General features: G+C 35.3%; 2 protein-coding genes and 1 long non-coding RNA gene across 10 annotated transcripts; 1 reads left to right on the top strand and 2 right to left on the bottom strand.

The window, feature by feature from the left end:
- Window positions 1-504: 504 nt before the first annotated feature.
- Window positions 505-6847, bottom strand: LOC105431649 (WD repeat-containing protein 44). Of its 2 annotated transcripts, XM_089079123.1 has the most exons (7): window positions 6449-6847; window positions 5740-5902; window positions 5086-5470; window positions 4835-4962; window positions 4614-4748; window positions 4163-4462; window positions 505-4071 (listed from the first exon to the last, which is right to left on the bottom strand). In XM_089079123.1, exons 1-7 carry the CDS (start codon window positions 6517-6519, stop codon window positions 2335-2337), a joined length of 2919 nt encoding a protein of 972 aa, XP_088935249.1. In that variant the 5' UTR covers window positions 6520-6847; the 3' UTR covers window positions 505-2334. The 2 variants fall into 2 exon arrangements, with proteins under 2 accessions (XP_088935249.1, XP_011644274.3); XM_011645972.3 differs by having other exon boundaries at window positions 4835-5470.
- Window positions 6848-9210: 2363 nt separating this feature from the next.
- Window positions 9211-21329, top strand: Fmr1 (synaptic functional regulator FMR1). Of its 7 annotated transcripts, none has more exons than XM_089079546.1 (15): window positions 9211-9363; window positions 9812-9864; window positions 10762-10912; window positions 11335-11498; window positions 11666-11831; window positions 12088-12158; window positions 13710-13781; window positions 15324-15471; window positions 15647-15784; window positions 16283-16321; window positions 17616-17759; window positions 17920-18130; window positions 18434-18649; window positions 19116-19217; window positions 19384-21329. In XM_089079546.1, the coding sequence occupies exons 1-15, from the start codon at window positions 9313-9315 to the stop codon at window positions 19569-19571; spliced, it is 1914 nt and encodes a 637-aa protein (XP_088935672.1). In that variant the 5' UTR covers window positions 9211-9312; the 3' UTR covers window positions 19572-21329. The 7 variants fall into 7 exon arrangements, with proteins under 7 accessions (XP_088935672.1, XP_088935677.1, XP_088935674.1 ...); XM_089079551.1 differs by having other exon boundaries at window positions 19388-19563; XM_089079548.1 differs by lacking the exon at window positions 13710-13781.
- LOC105431646 (uncharacterized) lies at window positions 12421-15328 on the bottom strand. Its single transcript, XR_968326.2, has 2 exons — window positions 13828-15328; window positions 12421-12599 (listed from the first exon to the last, which is right to left on the bottom strand). It is a non-coding gene; the product is annotated as an uncharacterized LOC105431646 (long non-coding RNA).
- Window positions 21330-21489: the final 160 nt, after the last annotated feature.

Genomic DNA, 21489 nt, shown 5'->3' with positions numbered 1-21489 from the left:
TCCTTTTCCGCAATTAATTCTCACATTATACTTTCATACATTAAACACATTTATACTTTCATACATTAAACAACTGCCATCACGAAAATCGTTTTAACAGTTACGTGTGTTAAATGCATCAAAGGTGCAATAATGGTGTAATAATATTATATTTCTAGAAACATAAAATCATAAAGTTTAAATAGTTGCTCGGATTCAGAAGTTGTTATATCAAAGCTGTTGTGATCGTGCAAATTGAATGTCATGATTCGTAAACAAAGAATCCTGAATTCAAATCTCAGTCACTTCGTTAATTTTTCCGAATTTTTTACATATTTCTACCCCTTCTGTCTGGAAAAACAAACTAAAATAAATTTAATAAGAAGAAAACATCGATACATGTACACTCTTTTTACATTGTATGTTATTAATTTATCAATTTCCGTCTCTTGTCGTCTACTTCTACTTATAAAGGATTTAGATAAGGTTTCTCTTAAACATTTTGATATGAGTAATACATCGATATTATTATTATTATTATTATTATTATTATTATTATTATATTTACAATTGCGTTTACACAAAATACTTATGATTCTTCTCTACATATTTACATTGCAATTGCCATACGATTCAACTATCCTATTTGTGAAACTCATGTTGCTCGTTGTTGCGAATCTTGATCGATCTATGACTGTATTATCTTAATCACTCGTAACTGTAAACGTGATCCGATTTGAATAGTTAACGTCTGATTGCGAATGTTTCCAAATTATTACATAGCTACGCACTGCGGAAAAGAAAGAGGATTGTCCTATCATCTTGAAAATTCCGAGTTATCCTCTCACCATTACGTTCTTACAAATAAGATTCCATTCGTATAATTGACGGGATGCGAAAGTACGTACATTGCGCGATGCATCTCACTGTCATATATATGATCCGATGTAGTGTATTGTAATGTTAAACTCTGAATAACGAGTATCGTGTACGTACGATTTCTACGGGAAATATCGATGCGTCGAATATACGACTATATACGCACGTTTAATCGTGGAAACTAACGCGTATATTCTACGTCGCCCTGATATTTCCCGATGATCATACGACCTTGTTTCCTAAAATGTGTACAACGTTCGTAGAAAAACGCAATCATCATATATTTTCGCTTTAAAATACCTTTGATATTGTCTTCAATGTGTTATCTTACCTACTATCGTTTCGAGAATAACACGATTTAAAAAGCGTTAGGATTTTGCGAAATCTCGTATGATGTTTATACGAATTAGCAATTCCTATTTAGCGTTTCATTATTGATAGGTAATGAGATAATTTTTTGGTTTTAGTTATAGATCTATGAATCCGATATATAATGAATAAAACGAGCTATTCCAAGCTATTTTACCGTCGCCGGTACCTTCTTTTATACTTCGTTTTCAACAAGGTGCTCTCGTCTTCGTCGTATCTTTGTTATACGCACGGTATGTGAAAACGACTCGATATTTGTCACGTCTTCTCAGTGACGATTTATTGCTGTCGTTCTATGACATAATTTTGATAAATCTCGTGAGATATCCATAATCTTACAATAGTGAACCAGCACCGTCGAATTGCGATTTCAAAGGAAAGAGATGAATTAAATCTTTCGGACATCCTTTGGAAAAGAAAATATTCCGAATATGAAATATATAAAATTTGTTTAACATGAGCGGTAAAACTTTCGGTAAAACTTTCGGTAGAACTTACGTTACATATCCGTTGTCAAGAAAATTTGAAAAGAAAATTTGTCATTGATGACACTCGGAAGATTTCTTTACACTGAGAAAAAAAGTTGACTAAATTTTTCAACTAGATTAAATTTCTTCGGTTCGATTATTCGTATTACATTCAACTTACATATATAAAAATACTCGAACCGAACATATATAGTCAAGTTGAACAAACAATTTTGTCGAGTTAACCACCTTTTTTTTCTCGATATATATATATATATATATATATATATATATATATGGGTGTGTGTGTACTGGCGATAAAAAATATTTACATACATACCTACATAAATATATACAACTTACACATCCACACATACATACGCGCACGCGAATGCAACGCGCGCGCAAAACTGCTTGTATTTGATATGAAAAGTATCATATTGGAAGGAAAAAAGAAAAAAAAAGGGTCGATTGTACGCAATTCTACCTGTCGACCGATATAAGCCCGTGATGAAACTCGAACGTGCGAAAGGAGAAAATGAAAGAAGGAAAAGCGCGTTCGCGCGATGAGAACGCGCACGCACGTTTGCTTTCTCGATTACTATATCGCTTGAATTCATACGTGATACATGATACTACGTTACGCGAGTGCGGATGCCGGTAGAGAACTGTGCTTCGGTTTTGTCTTGTTTAAAAAAACTTTTATACACCCGTTGAAATCGGCACTCACGAGGACATGACCTCCGCAACCTTTGGTACGTTGCTCGACTACGGGATCGACGGGAACTCTCGCGCTCGAGTTGTCCACGTTTCTTGGCTGCTCCTCTTTGTTCTCCCACTGTTCTCTCGCTTCGATTTGCTTGATAATGCTATCTGGATTTGGTGCGAATACGGCGCACGTTACTACGGCATTGTGCGCCTTTATTCCCTCCCAGAAATCATTTCGATCCCTTCGAACGCTAGAAAATTTCGAGTAATCGTGATGAGTTTTCCAAATGTAGATACATTGATTTTCGGAACCGCTAACTATATATTGTCCATCGGGACTGAAACTCGCTTTAATTTGACTACTGACGTTCACGTATCCTTTGTATTTGCAAGATAGATTCAAGTCTCTTAGGTCATACAAACGAATACGACTATCGTTTGATGTAACCAATATCTTGTCTTCTCCCGGCATAGGTTCGATTCCGCTGATCTTGCGACCGGTGGAATTTTTTCCTCTTGTCGATCGGACGTGTATTTGCGTATGATATTTCAATTGATCGGTATTATAGAATATGCAACGACCGTCGTATGATCCCACAACCGCGAACTTGCCGTTCTGGCAAAAATTTGCCGCGGTGATCAACTTTGTCTGTCCGTCGACTTCGTTCCATACCGCGACCTTCTTGTCTGGTATATTCCATAAGCGTAATTTACCGTCCAGTGATCCCGAGAGAAAGTACCGATCGTCCCGCGGATGGAATACTATGGCGGTGACAAAGTCGATATGCTGAAAGCAACATAAGCATTCTTTGCGAGATATATGCCAAAGTCGTACGGTTTTATCCATCGATGAGGATAAAATGAAGTAATTCTTAGACCATGAAACGTCGAGCAGATCCGAAGTGTGACCGGTATAGGTGCAAAATGGCTTTGGCATAAACGGACTTTTCGTTCCTTCTATCTCGTTAAAGGCACTAGCCACGACGTTGGGATCTTCCATGGATTGTTGCGAAACTAACGATTCCTGCGAAGGAGTAGGGCTGACTTTTTCCGCGTTATACTTTGTTCGCATATCCTGAAAATATGTGAAAGCGTCACGTAAAACCCAGATCCTTAGAACGCGATCTTGTCCCGCGGTGGCCAACAATCGACCGCAAGCTGAAAACTTCATACACCAAACGGGTCCTACGTGTTCCCCGCTAAGATCTTGAACGTGCTGTAAGCAACTAAACTCGTACGGACCTTTATGGCTGTTGGACGCTTTCAATTTGATATATTGTTGTTCACCGGGATAGACTTCGTCGACTATGTCCATAACGTCTTCTTTGTGTCTCGCGTGCGATACCTCTTGCGCAATAGATTTCGCTTTATCCATGGTCTTTTTTACGGTCGATCCTAGGAATCGTTTCAACTTTTGCGTCCGCTTTCGAACTCTGTCCACGGATACATCCTCATCCGGAGGTATACTGGACATTTTGCTATCCACGCTTTCCTCATCGCTTTCTTTCTCCTTTTCGAGACTAGAATTGCTTATATATTTAGATTTAGTTAGTCTCATAATGTGTAGTGACAAAGGATTGATACATTGCGGTAATTTATCTTCTGCTATACTCAATGGCACCTGTTCCCCCGTATCCAAATTCGTTACAGGCACTTGTTCCAGGATTTCCTACGAGAATAAATGGCACTTTAATGGTTTAACGATTATACGCGACGTAAAATATTTATGCTTGGAATAATCGATCGACGTGACTACGAACCATATCGGTGAGACGCTTGCCAGAGTCCGTCCTAGTCCTTACGAACATATTTAATTGTTTAACCATATCTTGATCACCGGCGGATTTACGTCTTTCCTTGGAACCTTGCGGGCTCATACTCGGGCTTATTATCGAAAGTTTATATGGACCTAGAGAATAACGGCCGATACTATTGCTCGATGCTGACCCTAATGGACTACTAGACTTTTCGCTCGATCGACTGAGCAATTCTGCCTTCATTCTCTCTACCCTTTCGAGTTCCTCGGTAGACGGACCTTCGGCTTTCAATTTATCCTCATCCTAACGAAAAGATAATTACATGTACACATGTATGCGTACACACGCGCTCACGCAACACACGCGGGCAAATTTTGAACAAGAAAATATTTTACAAATTAAAATTTCAAATTGTTTTTCTTTTTGCTTGCTAACAAAAGAAACGAGTATTTACTTGTGGTTTAACGACATATTGACCTTTCGTTGCAGATCGAATATCGAGAGAGTGCTCAAATTCTCTGGTAATCGATTCTATAGTACTTGCTGGACTTGGAAGTGGCGATGCGGGAACGAGCACTTCTGTGGAAGGCTAAAATTAGCAGCATAGAATTAAATACGTCCGCATATACGATATTATCGATACGCTAATAAAAATATAATCGCGATGAATCTTACAGCGAGATCGCTGGATATATTTGTCTTGGTTTTCTTTTTACGACGCGGTGGAGCAACGGGTACACCAGGCATCGCGACATCTTCCATTGATTTTCCATTATTCTTTGTACTAGCGATGACATCGGGTTCTTGAAGCATAATAGTCTTGTCACTTTGCGAGTGAGAGGCATATGTGGATCTACCGTTAACAGAGGATTCCTGCAGGGCATCCCCTGATAACGTAAGGATGCTGGAAGACAGGGACACCTTACCAGAGGTTGTGTCCTCATCTTTGCTCGGAATACTAGCAATGGAGGACATCTGACTCTCACGGGTAAGGGCGGCAGAAGGAGGGCACTGGGATATACCAGACGCAACAACGCCAGAAGCGTTATCTACGACTCCTGCCAGAATTCGGCCCACTCGTCCTAGAGAAGTCATACTTTGTAAGCTGAGAGTGTCGTGTTCTATAATTCTGAACGGATGGGTTGTTTTTGAAGGAGTAGGATAAACACCCTCGATGGAAGATGTCTGACTATCTGGAGGAGAACTATTGATCGGAATATCATCATCTTCCGTTTGCATGCGTTGTCGAAGTTCACGAAATCTTCTTCTACCCACAATTTTATCCATGGTACATTCCTTGCCATCCTCATCCTAAAATATACTGTGTATTAAAACTTGCCTATTCGCTTACTATTCCGAAAAGATATATTTTATATGTGAAATATCACACAGATATACCAAAGATAATATATTACATGCACACCAAAATAAACTTGTTCCAATCTCAAAAAAAAAGAAAAGGGAAAAAAAAAGAAAAAACATATATTTTCTCTTGTTTTCAATTTTTCTCAGATATCTAGCCAGCGCAATAAACATGTATAGAAATGTTTATCTATCCAATATTACGGTAATATACTCACAAGTTTATCTTTATTTGAGCCACAGTCTACGGATGCACGACTGTTTGGCTCGACAATTGATTTTGGTTCGGCAGGTTTTACAAAAATACAATCGTCTTCTTGTTTGCAAACTTGCGATATTTTTGTAGTATCGGCACTAGTAGAATCACGCTGCTTAACTTTTCTAAGAAAACAAAAGGTTAATACGTTATATTAGTTTATACGTTGTATTATAAACTATTTCATATATGTTTTATTCACTCATAACATGTATAATTATTTAAAATTTATATAACAAAACAGCATAGTTATACTTCTTGCAAGTCTAGCCAGAAGTAAAGTTGAAAACAATTGGATAACGAGATACGAGATACTAGAGATTTCTAAATATTTCTAGAAATAAATACGAAATAAATCGAAACTGCATGAAAGGGCATATAATTTATCGCTGCTATATAATTTTCGCAGTTTTTTTACCTATGATACATGATGCCAAGAATGAATTACCTTGTCGTGTAATCTGTAAAGATGCGTCGAAGGTATGTATAAAGCGAAACGAATCGACGCAACGTGCGCGTAATAGCGCGATTAGATGATAAAGAGCGTAAATATATGAAAATGAATATGACGAATTATCTAAACGAGCTATATAGGAGTCATCTCTAAGTATCTGCTACTCGTGACATAATCGCGAAATGGAGATAGAGGATAGAGAGAAGGCGATAATTACCGCGACGTGCGATGAAACGAATCGTCCTCCGCGTCGAAAAATTCCTCTGAATCGCTGCTGCCCGACATCATTCTCCACGATAAATAATCGACGAGGACAATCTTGTTCTCGCATTGGAGTCGTCGACACACGCGTCGTTCAGCCACAAACGCGAATGCAAATGCAAACGAGAGAAAACGGAAACAATCGGAGCAAACTTAAATTGCACGGAATCATATTTCGTCTTCCAACTCCAGCAGATAATCACGTATAATTCTCGACGGTTACACTAGGTTACATCAAGCTACAGTTGTTCAAACGCCAACGACATTTATAAGTACCAAACGAAGCCAATACGAGCCGATATTGCTACGGCTGCCATGTATGTATAGCAGCATTCCGATATATTCATTGCCAATACCGAAACATATAGTTCACGTTACATAAGGCGGAGTCTACAATGCGGTCGTAATGTCGTTACGACTCTATGACCGACTAATCAGAGAAGAGAATATATGATTTTTTCTTCTCCGATTGGTTGGTCGTAGAGCTGTAACGACATTACAACCGCATTGTAGACCCTGCATTATGTTTGTTTTTCGGAAATTGATTGTATACTACTACTTGAAACCAAATGAAAATTACAAAAGTGAAGAAATTTACTAGATTTAAACGTATGAAGTCGCAGTACTCTAGTAAATTTCCACACTTTTGTAATTTTTACCTCGTTTCAAAAGCCTGTTCTTTTTGACTGTTAGACGACATTTTCCCGATAAATAGAAAGGATAATGTTGGTACCAACGAAAAGCTCTAAACGATAATACAACATAAACATAAACATAATTTTAGTTTCTATGGATTAGTTTCTATGGATAGCAAGTTCAAGTAATAATCTGTTAGTTGCACATCCTTTTTGATCCATATGCGCGGGCATGTGTGTAACAAATATTATATATCAAAATGTAAATATAAAATACATTATAGTATTTTATAAAATCACATAATTAACAAAGTACTAATTTAAATTAATTTTATTTATAGGATGTTGTTATGTTGAATGGTTTGGTACAATCGTGAACACATTGGGCAAAAGAGTGAGGGCAAAGGTGAAGATATATCTTCCTCAAATATGTGGAGGTTGAATAACAAATCTAGCGAAAGTACGACAAGACGCTGATCTTAAGCCGTTGTTACACTACGTATTACGAACGCGGATCGAATTAGGATTACGGATCGCAGATCGAAATTTAGCCAATCAAGGCGAGGCAGCGTCGCCTTGATTGACTGAATTCCGATCCGTAATTCCAATCCGATTCGCGTCCGTAATATATAATGTGACAACAGCTTTACGCGCATCGCAATAATTATGAAGACTTGTCAAGAGGTAAGGCACATCTCTAATGTGCCCGCTTTATTGACCACTTTGATTATTTCTACTGTCGTATCCACAAGCTGAAATCGTTTCATTTATTTTATTAAATATATAATTAAAAATGTACACACACGCACGCGCACGCGCGCGCGCGCGCGCGCGCGCGCACACACACACACACACACACACACACACACACACACCAATATATTCTATTAATAATATATATTAAAATATTTTTCAATTATCCTGTCTAATTTCTGCGATCCAATGTCATACAGTCAACAAAATGTTAACAGAATGTCAACAAATTGACAACAGATTTAATTAAAAAATGTTAGCAGACTTCATCTGAGGTCCCATTCTGCTTACATTCTGTTGATAGAATTTGTCGACATTCTGTGTCAGCAGACTGGCAACAGAAATTGAGCATATCCTGCCATCAAATTGTGTCACGCAAATCCTGCTCGCTTTCTGCCGCCAATCTGACAGTAGCCCGCAATAGGGTCTGCTCGATTTCTGCTGCTAGAATCTGCTGGCACAGAATGTTAACAGATTCTGTCAGGTTTCTGCCAGCAGTTTGCTAACATTGTCAGATATTACAAAATCTGTTAGCAATATGTTGCCTTTCTAATTTCAGAAATTTATAATAAACTTTGCGCATAATCTGTCTTTTCAGGTTTGGGCTATCTGGAAAGGATTCTAAAAATGTTTAAAGAAGTGAGGCAGGATTTCATTCTTTATGTATTGAGCTTCTACATCGTCTGTTGCGCAACATTGTTTGACCACCTATTTTTTTAAAAACAATTTATTCAGGAGTTAAAAAGCTTAGATATAATAATTAATCATAATAATATACTATTGCCTAAGTAAATTTTTGTGTATACCTTTATTTCTATAATAAGTGAAATTGAAAGAATAATCGACTATGATTGGTCAATTTCTTACGACTTAAAGATTAAATACGATAAAGATTAAATATAAAGATTAAATATAAACTTATTGTGGACCGACACTAAAGTCTTATTGTAGACATTGCTTAAGTCCTGATACAATAAGTGTCGGTCCACAATAAATATTTAATTTTTAAACCATAAAAAATTGACCAATCATAGTCGATTATTTTTTTCATATTCAATTATAATTGGTCAATTTCTTATTTCTTAGAGCTTAAATCACCTATTGTGGACAGACACTAAGTGATTTAAGTCTTAAAGAAATTGACCAATTATAGTTGATTATTCTACTATTCTTCGACTATGATTCGTCCATTTGTTATTGCTTAAGGTTAAATTATCTATTGTAGATCGAGATCATACCTTAGGATCTTTCTCCAAGAGAGATAACACGCTTCTCCGTTGGCAGCACTGCCGACGCTGCCCAATACTGCCTCGGCGTCACGGAAAAGAGTCGCGTGATTGGCTCACGGAAAATTCGCAGCGCCGAACTCGTGCGGACGCCCGCTCTACGGCATGCCTGCTGCAAAGGAGCCGAACCGTCACACAAAAGCAAGATGGAGGATCTCACAGTCGAAGTATGCGGCGAAAACGGAGCGTATTATAAGGTTCGTTCTGTGAAAAGTATAGAAAAAACCGGGCGGAGGCATCGGGTGGCGGATAGGCCGAGCCACAAGCTATGGCGCGATCGTAATCTCGCGAAACGGGAGCTCGTACTTCGCGAATGCACGGTCCTCAAATGTTCGCGAGGTAACGCGGCTTCCTTCGACGCCATGTCTCGTTTGACAGGGCGTGATTTTTCCTCGGCTTATCTCGTTGTATATTTTCGCGCGCGATACCATTTCATCTCGAAAACTCGCTTCGCGATATCCCAAACTAATTTATGTGAACTCGTTAACGTTGTTGTACCCTCCCCACAACTCCCCTTCCCCTCACCCGTCTTCCCCTCTCGCTCCTTCGAATCGTGATTTTACATTTGATTAGCCTGCACTACTCGCTACATTCCTGATTCCTATAAAACAACTTACTACATACTTCGTATATAACTTTTTTCAGGCCTTTGTCACCGATGTCTTTGACGACGAAGTTTTGGTAACTTTCGAGAATGAGTAAGTTTCCTTTTCGACTCGCCACATTTGACAAGAGCATGTGTTTTTTATGTTTTGATACAACATTGATTGTACCAGCAATAATCGCATTTATTAATGGAAGTGATTGTCAAATATTTGTTTTTATCGATGTTTTTTTTAATGATATAAAATATCTTTTCTATATTTCGCTATGAAACATTGTACAAATTAACATAATCAAAAGTCTACAAAGTTATACTTTATGTATCTTGACAGTGATGTATTATTTTATATTTTTGCCTATATGCAATACATCACTGTGTGTGCGTGAAATGGGCGCACGCATGTATGTAATCTAAGCACATACACACACACACATACACACATATTACATAGTAATGAAGCAGCAATAAAAGGGATATAAACACATAAGAAAGGAAACATAGGAAATCTAATGATGGATAGAACGTTAAAAAAATTGATCAGAAATTATGATATGAATTGTAAAATCAAGTGAGAAGTTTGCTTTGAATTCAGTTTTATCAACAAAAATGCTTTAAATGTTGTTTCTCATTCAATTAGATGGCTTTTAAGCCACTTTTAAAGGCATTGTTATCATTAAAAGAGATTTGGAGATATGGATCATGGAATAGATATGTTTATATGTACATATATACATAAATGTTTTTGCAATCATGGCAATTTTTGTAAAATAATTTAAATTTTTATGTACGCATTTACATATATTCTTCTCTCTTGTTCTTATTCTGTAACATTCACTAGAGAACTTATCTTTAATTAATTAAGCATGTGATATTTAAGGATAAATAAATATCTCTTTATTGTTAATTTTTTGCTATATAGGAAATATGCATAATGTATGTAATGATAATGATGACGACTCAAACTAATTAAATATATAATATATATTTTCAGCTGGCAACCCGAATCGAAATTCCCATTTGCTCAAGTCCGTCTACCTCCAAAAGATGGTTCCAAAACAGAATTTCAGGAGAATCAAGAGATCGAGGTATTCTCCAGGTCTAACGATCAAGAAGCATGGGGCTGGTGGAAAGCACTTATCAAGGTATGCAAAACGACACTTTAATAAATGCTGTCCAATATGGACATACTACTTGTATCAATATTTTGTATATTTGAACAAAAAATATACACAAATTTAATACATAGTTATAGTGCATCTATAACTATGGGCCATAGCACATAAAAAAACTTAAGTGGTAAGGAAATCAACATTATGGATTTGCTATTGCTTATGTTACTGTCTCACGTTCTCTATTGTGATTGGCTGATTCGCTTATTGCTTAGTTTTTTTTGTGTGCTATGGCCCTTAGAAATATTAATTATCATCTATATAGCGTCAATATAACGTTTTTTTCTCCCTTCCTGCGCGCGCGCGCGTCCCCTCACACACACACACACACGCGCACGCACGCACGCACGCACACACAGAATATCTTCATTTCTCAAATAATTCTTATTCTTTAGATGAGCAAAGGAGGTTTTCAAGTAGTCGAATATTTGGGATGGGATTACACGTATACCGAAATAGTAGCTAGCGAGCGACTGAGAGCTAAAAATCCAAATCCCCCTATTGATAAACACACATTTCACAAGATCGAAATTGAAGTACCTGAAGAACTCAGAGACTTGTAAGTGTTTTGAAAATAAGGATAATAATTTGTCGCATATCTATGTTCATTTTTAAGTATAGTTACAGATAACAATGTAACTTTATTTGTGAAATATGCTTTGGCTGTTAATTTGTATATTATTAATTATAAAGAAAAAGTTACGTCGACTCTATTGTATATTACAGTGCAAAGATGGATAATGCACATAAGGAATTTCAAAAGGCGATAGGGGCAGCAGTGTGCCGATATGTGCCTGAACGAGGAGTACTGCTGGCCATCTCCCGTCATGAAAATATACATCGTCACAGTAGCATGCTCCAAGAAATGCACTTTAGAAACTTATCGCAAAAAGTAAATCATCTTTACATTAATATTAAGACACCATTTATATAAAGTAATTACAACAATTTAAAAAATTTTTGTAGATATACATCTATGTATTACATACATTATGTATTACATACGTGTATATCTATAACATGATGAATCATTAAATGCTTTTCTTTATCATTGAAAATGATATTCTCATAGCTTTAAAACATCTTTCAAATATATTTACGATATGTCTACTTAATTTCACATTTAGTTTTTACTTTAAATTTCATAGGTTTTGCTATTGAAGAGGACGGAAGAAGCAGCGCGTCAACTTGAATCCACTAAACTTCAAACAATAGGGGGGTAAGTTGTTAACATTTTTCGGTTTTGTAAATAATAAAAAATCTTGTGAGATTGTTTACCTGCTCTTGTCCATGTACTGTCCTGGTTACCATCCTGTCTGTGGTTTGCATTTACTGGCAGAAAATCAGATCACAAGATTTCTAATCATCGATTGATATGTGCGCTTTAGTATCACGTAACTTCGTGTATGCGATTACACAGGCACATTAAGTAGTATTTACCGTTCATCTTGATTTTCGTTCTTTCTCTTTTTTTTTTCCTCTTTTTATCTCTGTCACGAACATACTATATAGATATTATATTCGACAAATTTAATATTTTTATGAAGTTTGTTCATTACTGTTTATTCAAATCTCTCTTCTATTATAACACAAGTGCAAGTATAAAAAAAATCTCATGTGCACTATAATTCAACTTTTGCGTTATGGCAGATACCTTTTGCTGAAACAACATTAGATTTTAAGCATGATCATATGCATTGCAGACACAATCATTACTAATTTTATTTTATTACAATATAATTATTTTAAAAAGGGAATGCGCTATTTTGAGAGTATGCTAACCGAATATTCTATAGTAAAACTGACAAAGTATTTCAGTATGTTAAATATATCAAAGTGTGTATGTGTACGTGCGTGCGTGCGTGCGTGCGTGCGTGCGTGCGTGCGTGCGTGCGTGCGTGCGTGCGTGCGTGCGTGCGTGCGTGCGTGCGTGCGTGCGTGCATTTATACATATATATATATATATATATATATATATATATATATATGAAGGATATGATAAAGCTATATAAATATCTTGATTTCCTTGAATTTATATTGCCTTTGATTCTTTATATGCTGACAAATAGAAGGAATGATCTAATAGATATGCGCTTTGTAAAAGAAGAAAAAAGTTTATTAGTAAAAGAGATATAAAAATAATTTATCTTCAAAATAAAAGAAATATATCAAAATTGCAAAAGAGTAAATAAATAATAATAATACAATATACAAAATATTTTTTATATATTTATGAAAAACATTTGAAGAATCAAATTTACTGAAAAATCTAAAACCGAACATAACGTTGTACAATTAACGAACATATGAATACACACATATACACTCACTGATATGTTTCATGATAACATATTGTGTGCGTGTGTGTGTGTAAAATTTACATATATATTTGATAAAATTAATTGTTGAAAAATACTGGCGTAAATATAATAATTAACATATTATCACATTACATTGAAATATAATTCGATAACGATTTACTTTATTAGTATTTATCTTATTAAGACATATGTGCGTGCGTGTGTGCGTGCGTGCATGCATGCGAACGAATCAATGCTGGTAGATGGGTAAAAAGTGAGAATATGTGTAGAAAAAGATTCGTGAAATGGATTTACACGTAAATATTTGTATAAACTTGAGAGACAAATTCTATAGTGCACTCGCAAGTGTCTGCATGCATTAATCAAGAGCAAACAGACAGAATGGCAGGGACATAGGATAGGGCCATCTTATAATGAGTTTTCACTGAGTTACACCATTCTCATTTCAGCAAATTTAGATCTTCAAACTTTATATATCAGCGTGTCTCAGACTTTGAGGCAGGAGTGAAAACAAATTCAAGGTGAGATCACAGCAGCGTGGTTTAGAATTAAGTTTAGCTTACTTACTGTATGACAAAATACACAATTATATTTTTCGAACGGAAAATGAATTTACACCTTAAACGTGCATGCTTCAGCGTTGTGTAGTATATTCACTGAAATTCATGTGCTTCAAATTCACTGATCAGATAATTATTTATATCTTTCTTCATTATGTGCTGTGTAGTAAGATTTTGCGTAATCGGTGAAGTAGCCAAAAAAAAAAAATATATATATATATATGTATACGTGTAGCTGTGATCAGTTGCCAACTTTATTTTCTATTATTTACACATTATGTAGGTTCTTAATCTTATTATTTGTTATCAAGAACGCCGGAATTTGGCCTGCCAATGTTTGAGAAACACTGATATATCCTATACTTTGCACATATATTTATAAATGGTGGCTCTATCCCATATGTTCTTACAAAAATGTAAACAAAATGCATATGAAAAATGAGAAATCGCATCAATCAAATATTAATTAAAAAATATATGTTTAAGTTGTAGGTAATATTAATTATATTACCAACTATTATCTTAAAATTGAACCTTTTTCGGCATATTTCGATTCAATTATTTTTATCCATTTAGATAACTTGTTAAAATGAACGCGAGTATCATACGATAACCCATCCCCTCTATTTCTCTCCTTTCTGTCTTTCTCACACATTCATATTTCTAAGAAGCTTAAAAAGTTAAAGTCTTGAGACTACCTTTTTCTACTCCATTTATTATAACATAATTATTAGCGCGATTTATTATTATATTAGTAATTAATATTAGTAAATTATATTAGTAAAACATAATTTTTGAAACTTATTATTTTATCTTTTTATAAATTGAGTATTAAGAGATGCGCTGCGCGTGTGTGTGCGTGTGCGTGTGCGAGCATATTTATATAAACATATGATTGCAACATATTGTTGCAAGTACTTACACATACTTTGATCAATAAGTGCATGTGATGTATAAACTAACATTACATTTAATATTTTTAATCGGAACGTTTTGTGATATGTGAAAGCATTTGTGAAATATTGTAACTTTATCCTCATATATAAATGTATATATATTTACATATATTGCATGGCTATTATATTATTTTAAAATTCAGTATAAATGCAAAATTCGTATCATTTTTCTAGATATATTCAGCTTTAAAAAGTTCATTTGTATCTGCCTAAATGCAAGCCATCGACAAGTTCGATTTTGTTTCTTCGCGTTATAAATATACTTATAGTATGTTATAACAAGGAAAATTTTATAAAAGATAATTATATTTATTAAAGTATCCCTTTTTTTGTCATTTCTAATCTATTAATTTTAATCTATTGGGATATTTATATTTCTCTGATGAAAGAGAGAGAGAAAGCTAAACGAGGAGGGAGTGGAGGGAGACATAGAATTGTATTTTAATTGTATTTTTTTTTGTCTTTTCTTTCAAATTTGGGAAACATTATTTTGAAAAAAACTGGAAACGGAAAGTGGAATGTAAAACATATCTTTTTCTTTTTTTAGATATACCGACGAATTTAATGTTCGAGAAGATCTTATGGGACTAGCTATTGGTGCTCATGGTGCAAATATTCAACAAGCGCGAAAAGTTGATGGCATTACAAATATAGAATTAGAAGAAAATTCATGCACATTTAAGATATATGGAGAGGTAATAACAAAAATTATTATATGCTTTTATTATTTCTAAAAGCATCGTTTTATAAAGATTTATCTTTTTTTCCTAATTTAAACTCCAAAATACGCGTGTGTAAATTTTTTTATATGCATTGTGATATTTATATCAGGCTGTACATATGGAGATTATCAAACTTCTTTCTTGACAGACGCATGAAGCTGTTAAAAAGGCTCGATCTATGCTGGAATATAGCGAGGAATCTATACAAGTTCCACGAGTGTTGGTAGGAAAAGTAATTGGGAAAAATGGTCGCATTATCCAAGAAATTGTCGACAAAAGTGGCGTAGTAAGTATATTTGTACCGTTAATTAATACAATATAAAACGAGTTCTATACTTTTATAGCTATTACTTTCAGAATTAACTCTCAGGTAGGGACTCCTTTCTCGATTAACCTAGTGCCTATAAGAATATGGTTGATGATGTTATATAAGTATATTAATTTTCATTTTCAGTTGATACTGTATGATTTTGTTGAAACTATCAAATTTAAAATAGTACACCTAGATTACTTGTAATACTTTACAGATCATCTACATCTACCGATACATGTTTATCTCTCAGGGTATGTAACAATCATCCGAAATTTCCAACACGCGTTTTAAGCATAACAATGATTATAGGCACTCTGTGCTGCAACATGTACAGCACTCTCAGATTGTTGACAACGAGTCATACTTATGAGCTCTATAGTCAAAATTAATGTAGCATTCAATTGAAAATGGAAGTTATAACTTATGAGGGATTAGGTTATATATGACGTATACCTTGTCTGTTCTCGGTAGATAACAACTGGCTCGAGTGGGAATATACATATTGATAAAGTAAGTATGTCATTTCCTATTGTTTGTGATTTTATTCCATCCAGTTTAGTCAATCATTCATATAAATACATACATATATATACACACACGTGTGTGTGTGTATATGTGTGTGTGTGTGTATGTGTGTGTGTGTGTGGTATATGTACATATATATATATATATATATATACACATACATACATACATACATACATACATACACACATATATTTGTATGGAAGCACTCGCAAATCTTACATGAACCACTCGGGCCAGTTTCTTTAAATTGTATTAAAAATAATAACTATTTTATTTGTATAATCAGGCCTGTATTCATGTTTCACATTTAGCACTAAATGTGACTGTCTCATTCCGAATACTATTTATCTGTATTGCGAATATCAGAGTTACATACAATGTTATCATGGGCTGATAATCACGTGGCCGCATTTGACGCTAAGTGTGCATTGTGTATATGGACCTTAATGTACATATGCATCATAAACGATGCTAGATGCATAAGTCGTTCCATGTCCATGCATTTGTTTTTTGTCGTCAATTGTGTTTTAAAATAAATATTATTTCAGAATATACTTTCACAAATTATTTGATTTATTAAAAATTGTTAATAATTTTGGAGATGTATGATATAGCACTTATATAATAAATAACAACATTTTGTAACGAGAGTTTTTCGGTGTAGAGGTATATTAAATATGTATATCGTGAGTGTGTGTGTGTAAGGAAACGTAAACTCAATGTATAGGTGTTTCTTCTTTCTCTTTTTCTTTTCTTTATTTTTGTATGCAGAGATTATAAATTGATAAGAAATATTTGTCGAGTACCGTAAATGGCGCTTATAAAGAAAAAGACATAAATTTTCGTTGTCATAATACTAAGATTATCGTTAATTTTAAAAAAGAAGAAAAAAAATAAAATCTCTGAATTTGTTCACATATATCTAAAAGGAAGCAAAAACTATGAATGTAAATATAATTAACAATATGACTGCCACACTTTTGATAAATTTGATTTACGATACATATTACTTCAAAGAAAATGATATTATTTGAGAAAAACTACAAGTGTCGAAAAATTATTTTTTCAAAAATAATTTTTTTGGGCGTATAAAGAGCGTAAAGAATATTTAAGCAAATTTTCGCAGACTGATCGACAAATCTATTGATGGAAATGACAAACGCCAGTGACTGAAAACTGATGGTATGGATATGAAATACGATTTCAAGTGTCTCATACTAATAATTCGTAATGCCAAACACATTAAAAGTGCAATTTTAACAACTACGCATTTCAGGTAAGAGTAAAAATAGAAGGAGACAACGAACCTCAACCAACGATTCCTCGAGAGGAGGGTCAGGTGCCCTTTGTCTTTGTTGGCACTGTCGAAAGTATCGCCAATGCTAAAGTTCTATTGGAATACCATCTGGCACACTTAAAGGTATTACTATACATCGATCTCTCTCTCTCACTCACTCACTCACTCACTCACTTACTTACTCACTTAAACGTTTCATATAAAATCAATATCCCCTTAAAAAAATCATCAAATAAATTCTGATTCATTCATCTAGAGATTATCATGCTGATTTGTACCGTAGGAAGTGGAGCAACTTCGACAAGAAAAATTAGAAATTGACCAGCAATTACGGAGCATGCATGGCTCGACTACAGGACCGATGCCCAGCTTTCCTCCCACAAGACGAGGAATGGTTGCAGGACCCGAGGAGGGCGTCAGCGGTCGTGGAGGTCGCGGTGGTCAGTCTCGAGGACGCGGTTCTCGGGGTAGAGCCCCTACTAGACACAATGCCGGTAAAGCAATTATAAAATGCATACATGTTATATACTTTACATGTAAAAATTGAAGTAATAGCAAATCGCGTCTGTTAAAATAGCAAAATGTGAATTCGATCATTTGCAATATTATATTTATTTCATAAAAGTATTTCAAAAAAGTACACCATTCGTTTCAACATTATTCATTATAACTGGGGTTTTTTTTTCCTTCCGATTAGATGTCTTTGATAAATTAATCAATGGATAATATAGCATGCAAATAAAAATATTGTAATATATATGTATTAAAAATGTAACGATCGATTATGTGTTTTTTAGGATTACGTAGAGACACTTTGGACGGCAGTGAAGATCGTGTTCGGGATTTACCGCCAAGAGGTGGTCATCAGGGAGGTGCCGGTAATTCAGGGTATATGAGTGGCAGACAGGGTCGTCCTCCAACCCAACGTAGAGATCGTAGAGACGAACGTCGTCGTACTACCGATGACGAAGACACTGTTTTAGACAGCCAAGACGTTTCAAGCATTGATAGAGGTAATAATATTTATTGGTTACATATTTATTGAGTGCGCGCGCGCAAAAAGAGGGTGGGGAAACGAGGGGAAAAGGGGATAGGAGGGGAGGGGAGGAAAGAAGAGAGAGAGAGAGAGAGAGAGAGAGAGAGAGAGAGAGAGAGAGAGAGAGAGAGAGAGAGAGATACATGTACATGTGTTGACCGCAACTCTATAACCGTCTCGTCCTAAAGATAGCAATCAGAGTGACGCATCAGAGTGCCTTGAGATTAGCATGAGATGTAAAGCAAACTCTTGTGACCATCTAACACTTAACGTTATCATCAAATTTATATAAAAAGAGTATATATATATATATATATATATATATTTGTTAACACGCTACTAACGTACGCAGTGCAGCTTTCGCTATCTGTGGTAAAGTCTAAATTGTAACCGTGAAGTTGCGAATCTGTGATAGATGGTCACAATGGTTTGTATGTGTATAGAATCGGTATCGAGTGTGGAGGGAGGACCTAGAGGAATAAGACGAAGGCGACTTCGACGCTCGCGACAACGAAGTTCAACGCCGACGAATGCTGGCCAGACAGGTAGGCCAATCTTGGTATATTTAATATTAGATTCGCGTGAAATTCTCTTTAGGACGATCGGTTGTACGAAGAAGCAGATTACGCCCGTTTTCCAGTACGTGATCGATAGGCTCGCGCGCATACTTGTATACGAAAACATTCAGAGTTAATCTATACATTTGTTTAGGCAGTAATGCCGGCCCATGCGACCAATCAACAATGAACAGCAAGGAAGGAACACCTGCGAACGACGTTTCCGTGTCTAACAACAGTTCGCAAGGACCTAAGGGCCAAAGAGAACATCGGTCTCGTCCTCCTCGTATGCAGCAGAGCAATAAGCCTAAAGAAGCTCTGGTTAATGGTACCAGTGGCTAAGCGACCGTTACGTTGTCATCAATCGCTACCAACGTTGCCACGTTACACCTGATGAGCTATCAACTCCCAGCACGTAACATGACGCATACCGACGCAAGGACTACACGATTATGGAACGCGACATGATTAGTCTACGCTCGTTGTTAAGACTGTTTGCTACCGATAAGAATACGACAGTTGTTTAAGAAATCGTCATTCTCCTTAAACACATTTAAGGATACATATTAATATCCATGCATGGTTTAGTTTAATGATGGTAATTACACTGTCATGTTTGATATACGGATACATTCATTGGGAGATAGAGGATAGCATTTGGTAAGAAGGATTCCCTGATTGTGAAACTGTGCCTCATTTTTATACCAAGCTCCTAACTTATGTGGCAGTGCTTCGGATGTACCGCACGGTATACCTTAGTCACTCGTTAACATTTAACGATTCAATATTAGGCTGGATAATCGCGGTTCGCGTACGTCAATTATCGCTCTGGATAGGTTTTCATCTAGATATGTCGCTCAGTACTTAGAAATAATTCGGTACTTCCAGTATGTGATTATCATTCCGATGTCGTTTCCGATATCGAGTTTATTTAGTTTAGCTTAATAGACTCACATCGGCGAATGGAGAGAAATTATTCAACGAATTCTTTTCATGAATATTCCATAATTGAAATGAAAGTAAAAATGTTGGTTATCCGATACTTTGTTACTTTATCTTGACGTAACATTTTCTCGTTACTTTGATACGCTATTGGACACAAATACTGAAAACCGAAACGAACGCGACATAACTGAGATGCAATTCGATGCGGTACAAGGAAAATGGATTTCCGTTGTTAATCGTAACAATGGTAAGTGGCAGCTGTAGGAAATTCTGATTCAAAGGTGTTCCCAATGATGTTCCTTTCTATTTACTTGAGGAAATTGAGTTTTTGATTTACGATTATTAGTAGAGTTATTTAACAACACTAGATTTTTATGTTTCAATACTGAGTGTTGATTAATAGTATCATGATTGCGAAAACGCGATGTGACCTATTCAAATGTTACACGGTCAAATGTGCACACGGAGTCGGTTTTTATTTCCGAATACACTTTTCACGTAATTTAGCATCTTTTCTTTCTTTTTTCTCTCCTTTTTTTTCTTTTCATAATTTTTTTTCTTTTTTCTTTTTTTTTTCTTTTTTTTTTTTACTTTTACTACAGTCTAAGCATACTATATCAAACTTTAGGATTCGATATCGAGTTTGTTTCTGCATTGTTTCGCATGATTTAAAAAGAAAGTAAACGTATACTTAGTAATACCAATGTATGATGTGCCAGAGAAGGAATGATACATGTTTTATGATATCTAGCTAAAGTGCAGACTTAGCGCATACCTTTATTACTATAATACTACTTAGTCGAAATGTGGATGTCTGAACAAATAAACTAGCTTTACTATACTAAGCTATAAAATAGATATGATCAATTGTTTTAAATTGATTATTAATATTATTAAAAATCAGTTATCAATTTAAAACAGTTGTTTCTTCTTCCGGATATGACAACAACTAATCGGACGTGTCTCATGAATTTTGCAAAAACACATGGCGGTTGATGCAATATGTCGACACCTAACAAAACAGCTGTCATTTTATCTGAATATTCTTGTGACAGCTAAAAAAACTGAGATATCCCCCAACTTGCTTGTTTCAGATACATTTGTATTGATTGCAATTTGTGCATAATTTAAGAATAAAACATTTCTGTACATAGACTGGCCGTTGGTAATAGTAAATCACCTTAAATCTCCTCTAATACGTAAAAGACCGATATTTTACTTTCAAAAATCAGAAATTCTGTCTCCTTGTTTTCCTATCTTCACTTTTACATTTCGCTGACCGTCATTTTATTAATTACTGACGCGTGGGGGTGTG

The sequence above is a fragment of the Pogonomyrmex barbatus genome, unplaced genomic scaffold, assembly GCF_055798465.1.
Source record: "Pogonomyrmex barbatus isolate J1 unplaced genomic scaffold, ASM5579846v1 scaffold3, whole genome shotgun sequence".
Classification (NCBI taxonomy): domain Eukaryota; kingdom Metazoa; phylum Arthropoda; class Insecta; order Hymenoptera; family Formicidae; genus Pogonomyrmex; species Pogonomyrmex barbatus.
This window is presented reverse-complemented; position numbering and strand designations above follow the sequence as displayed.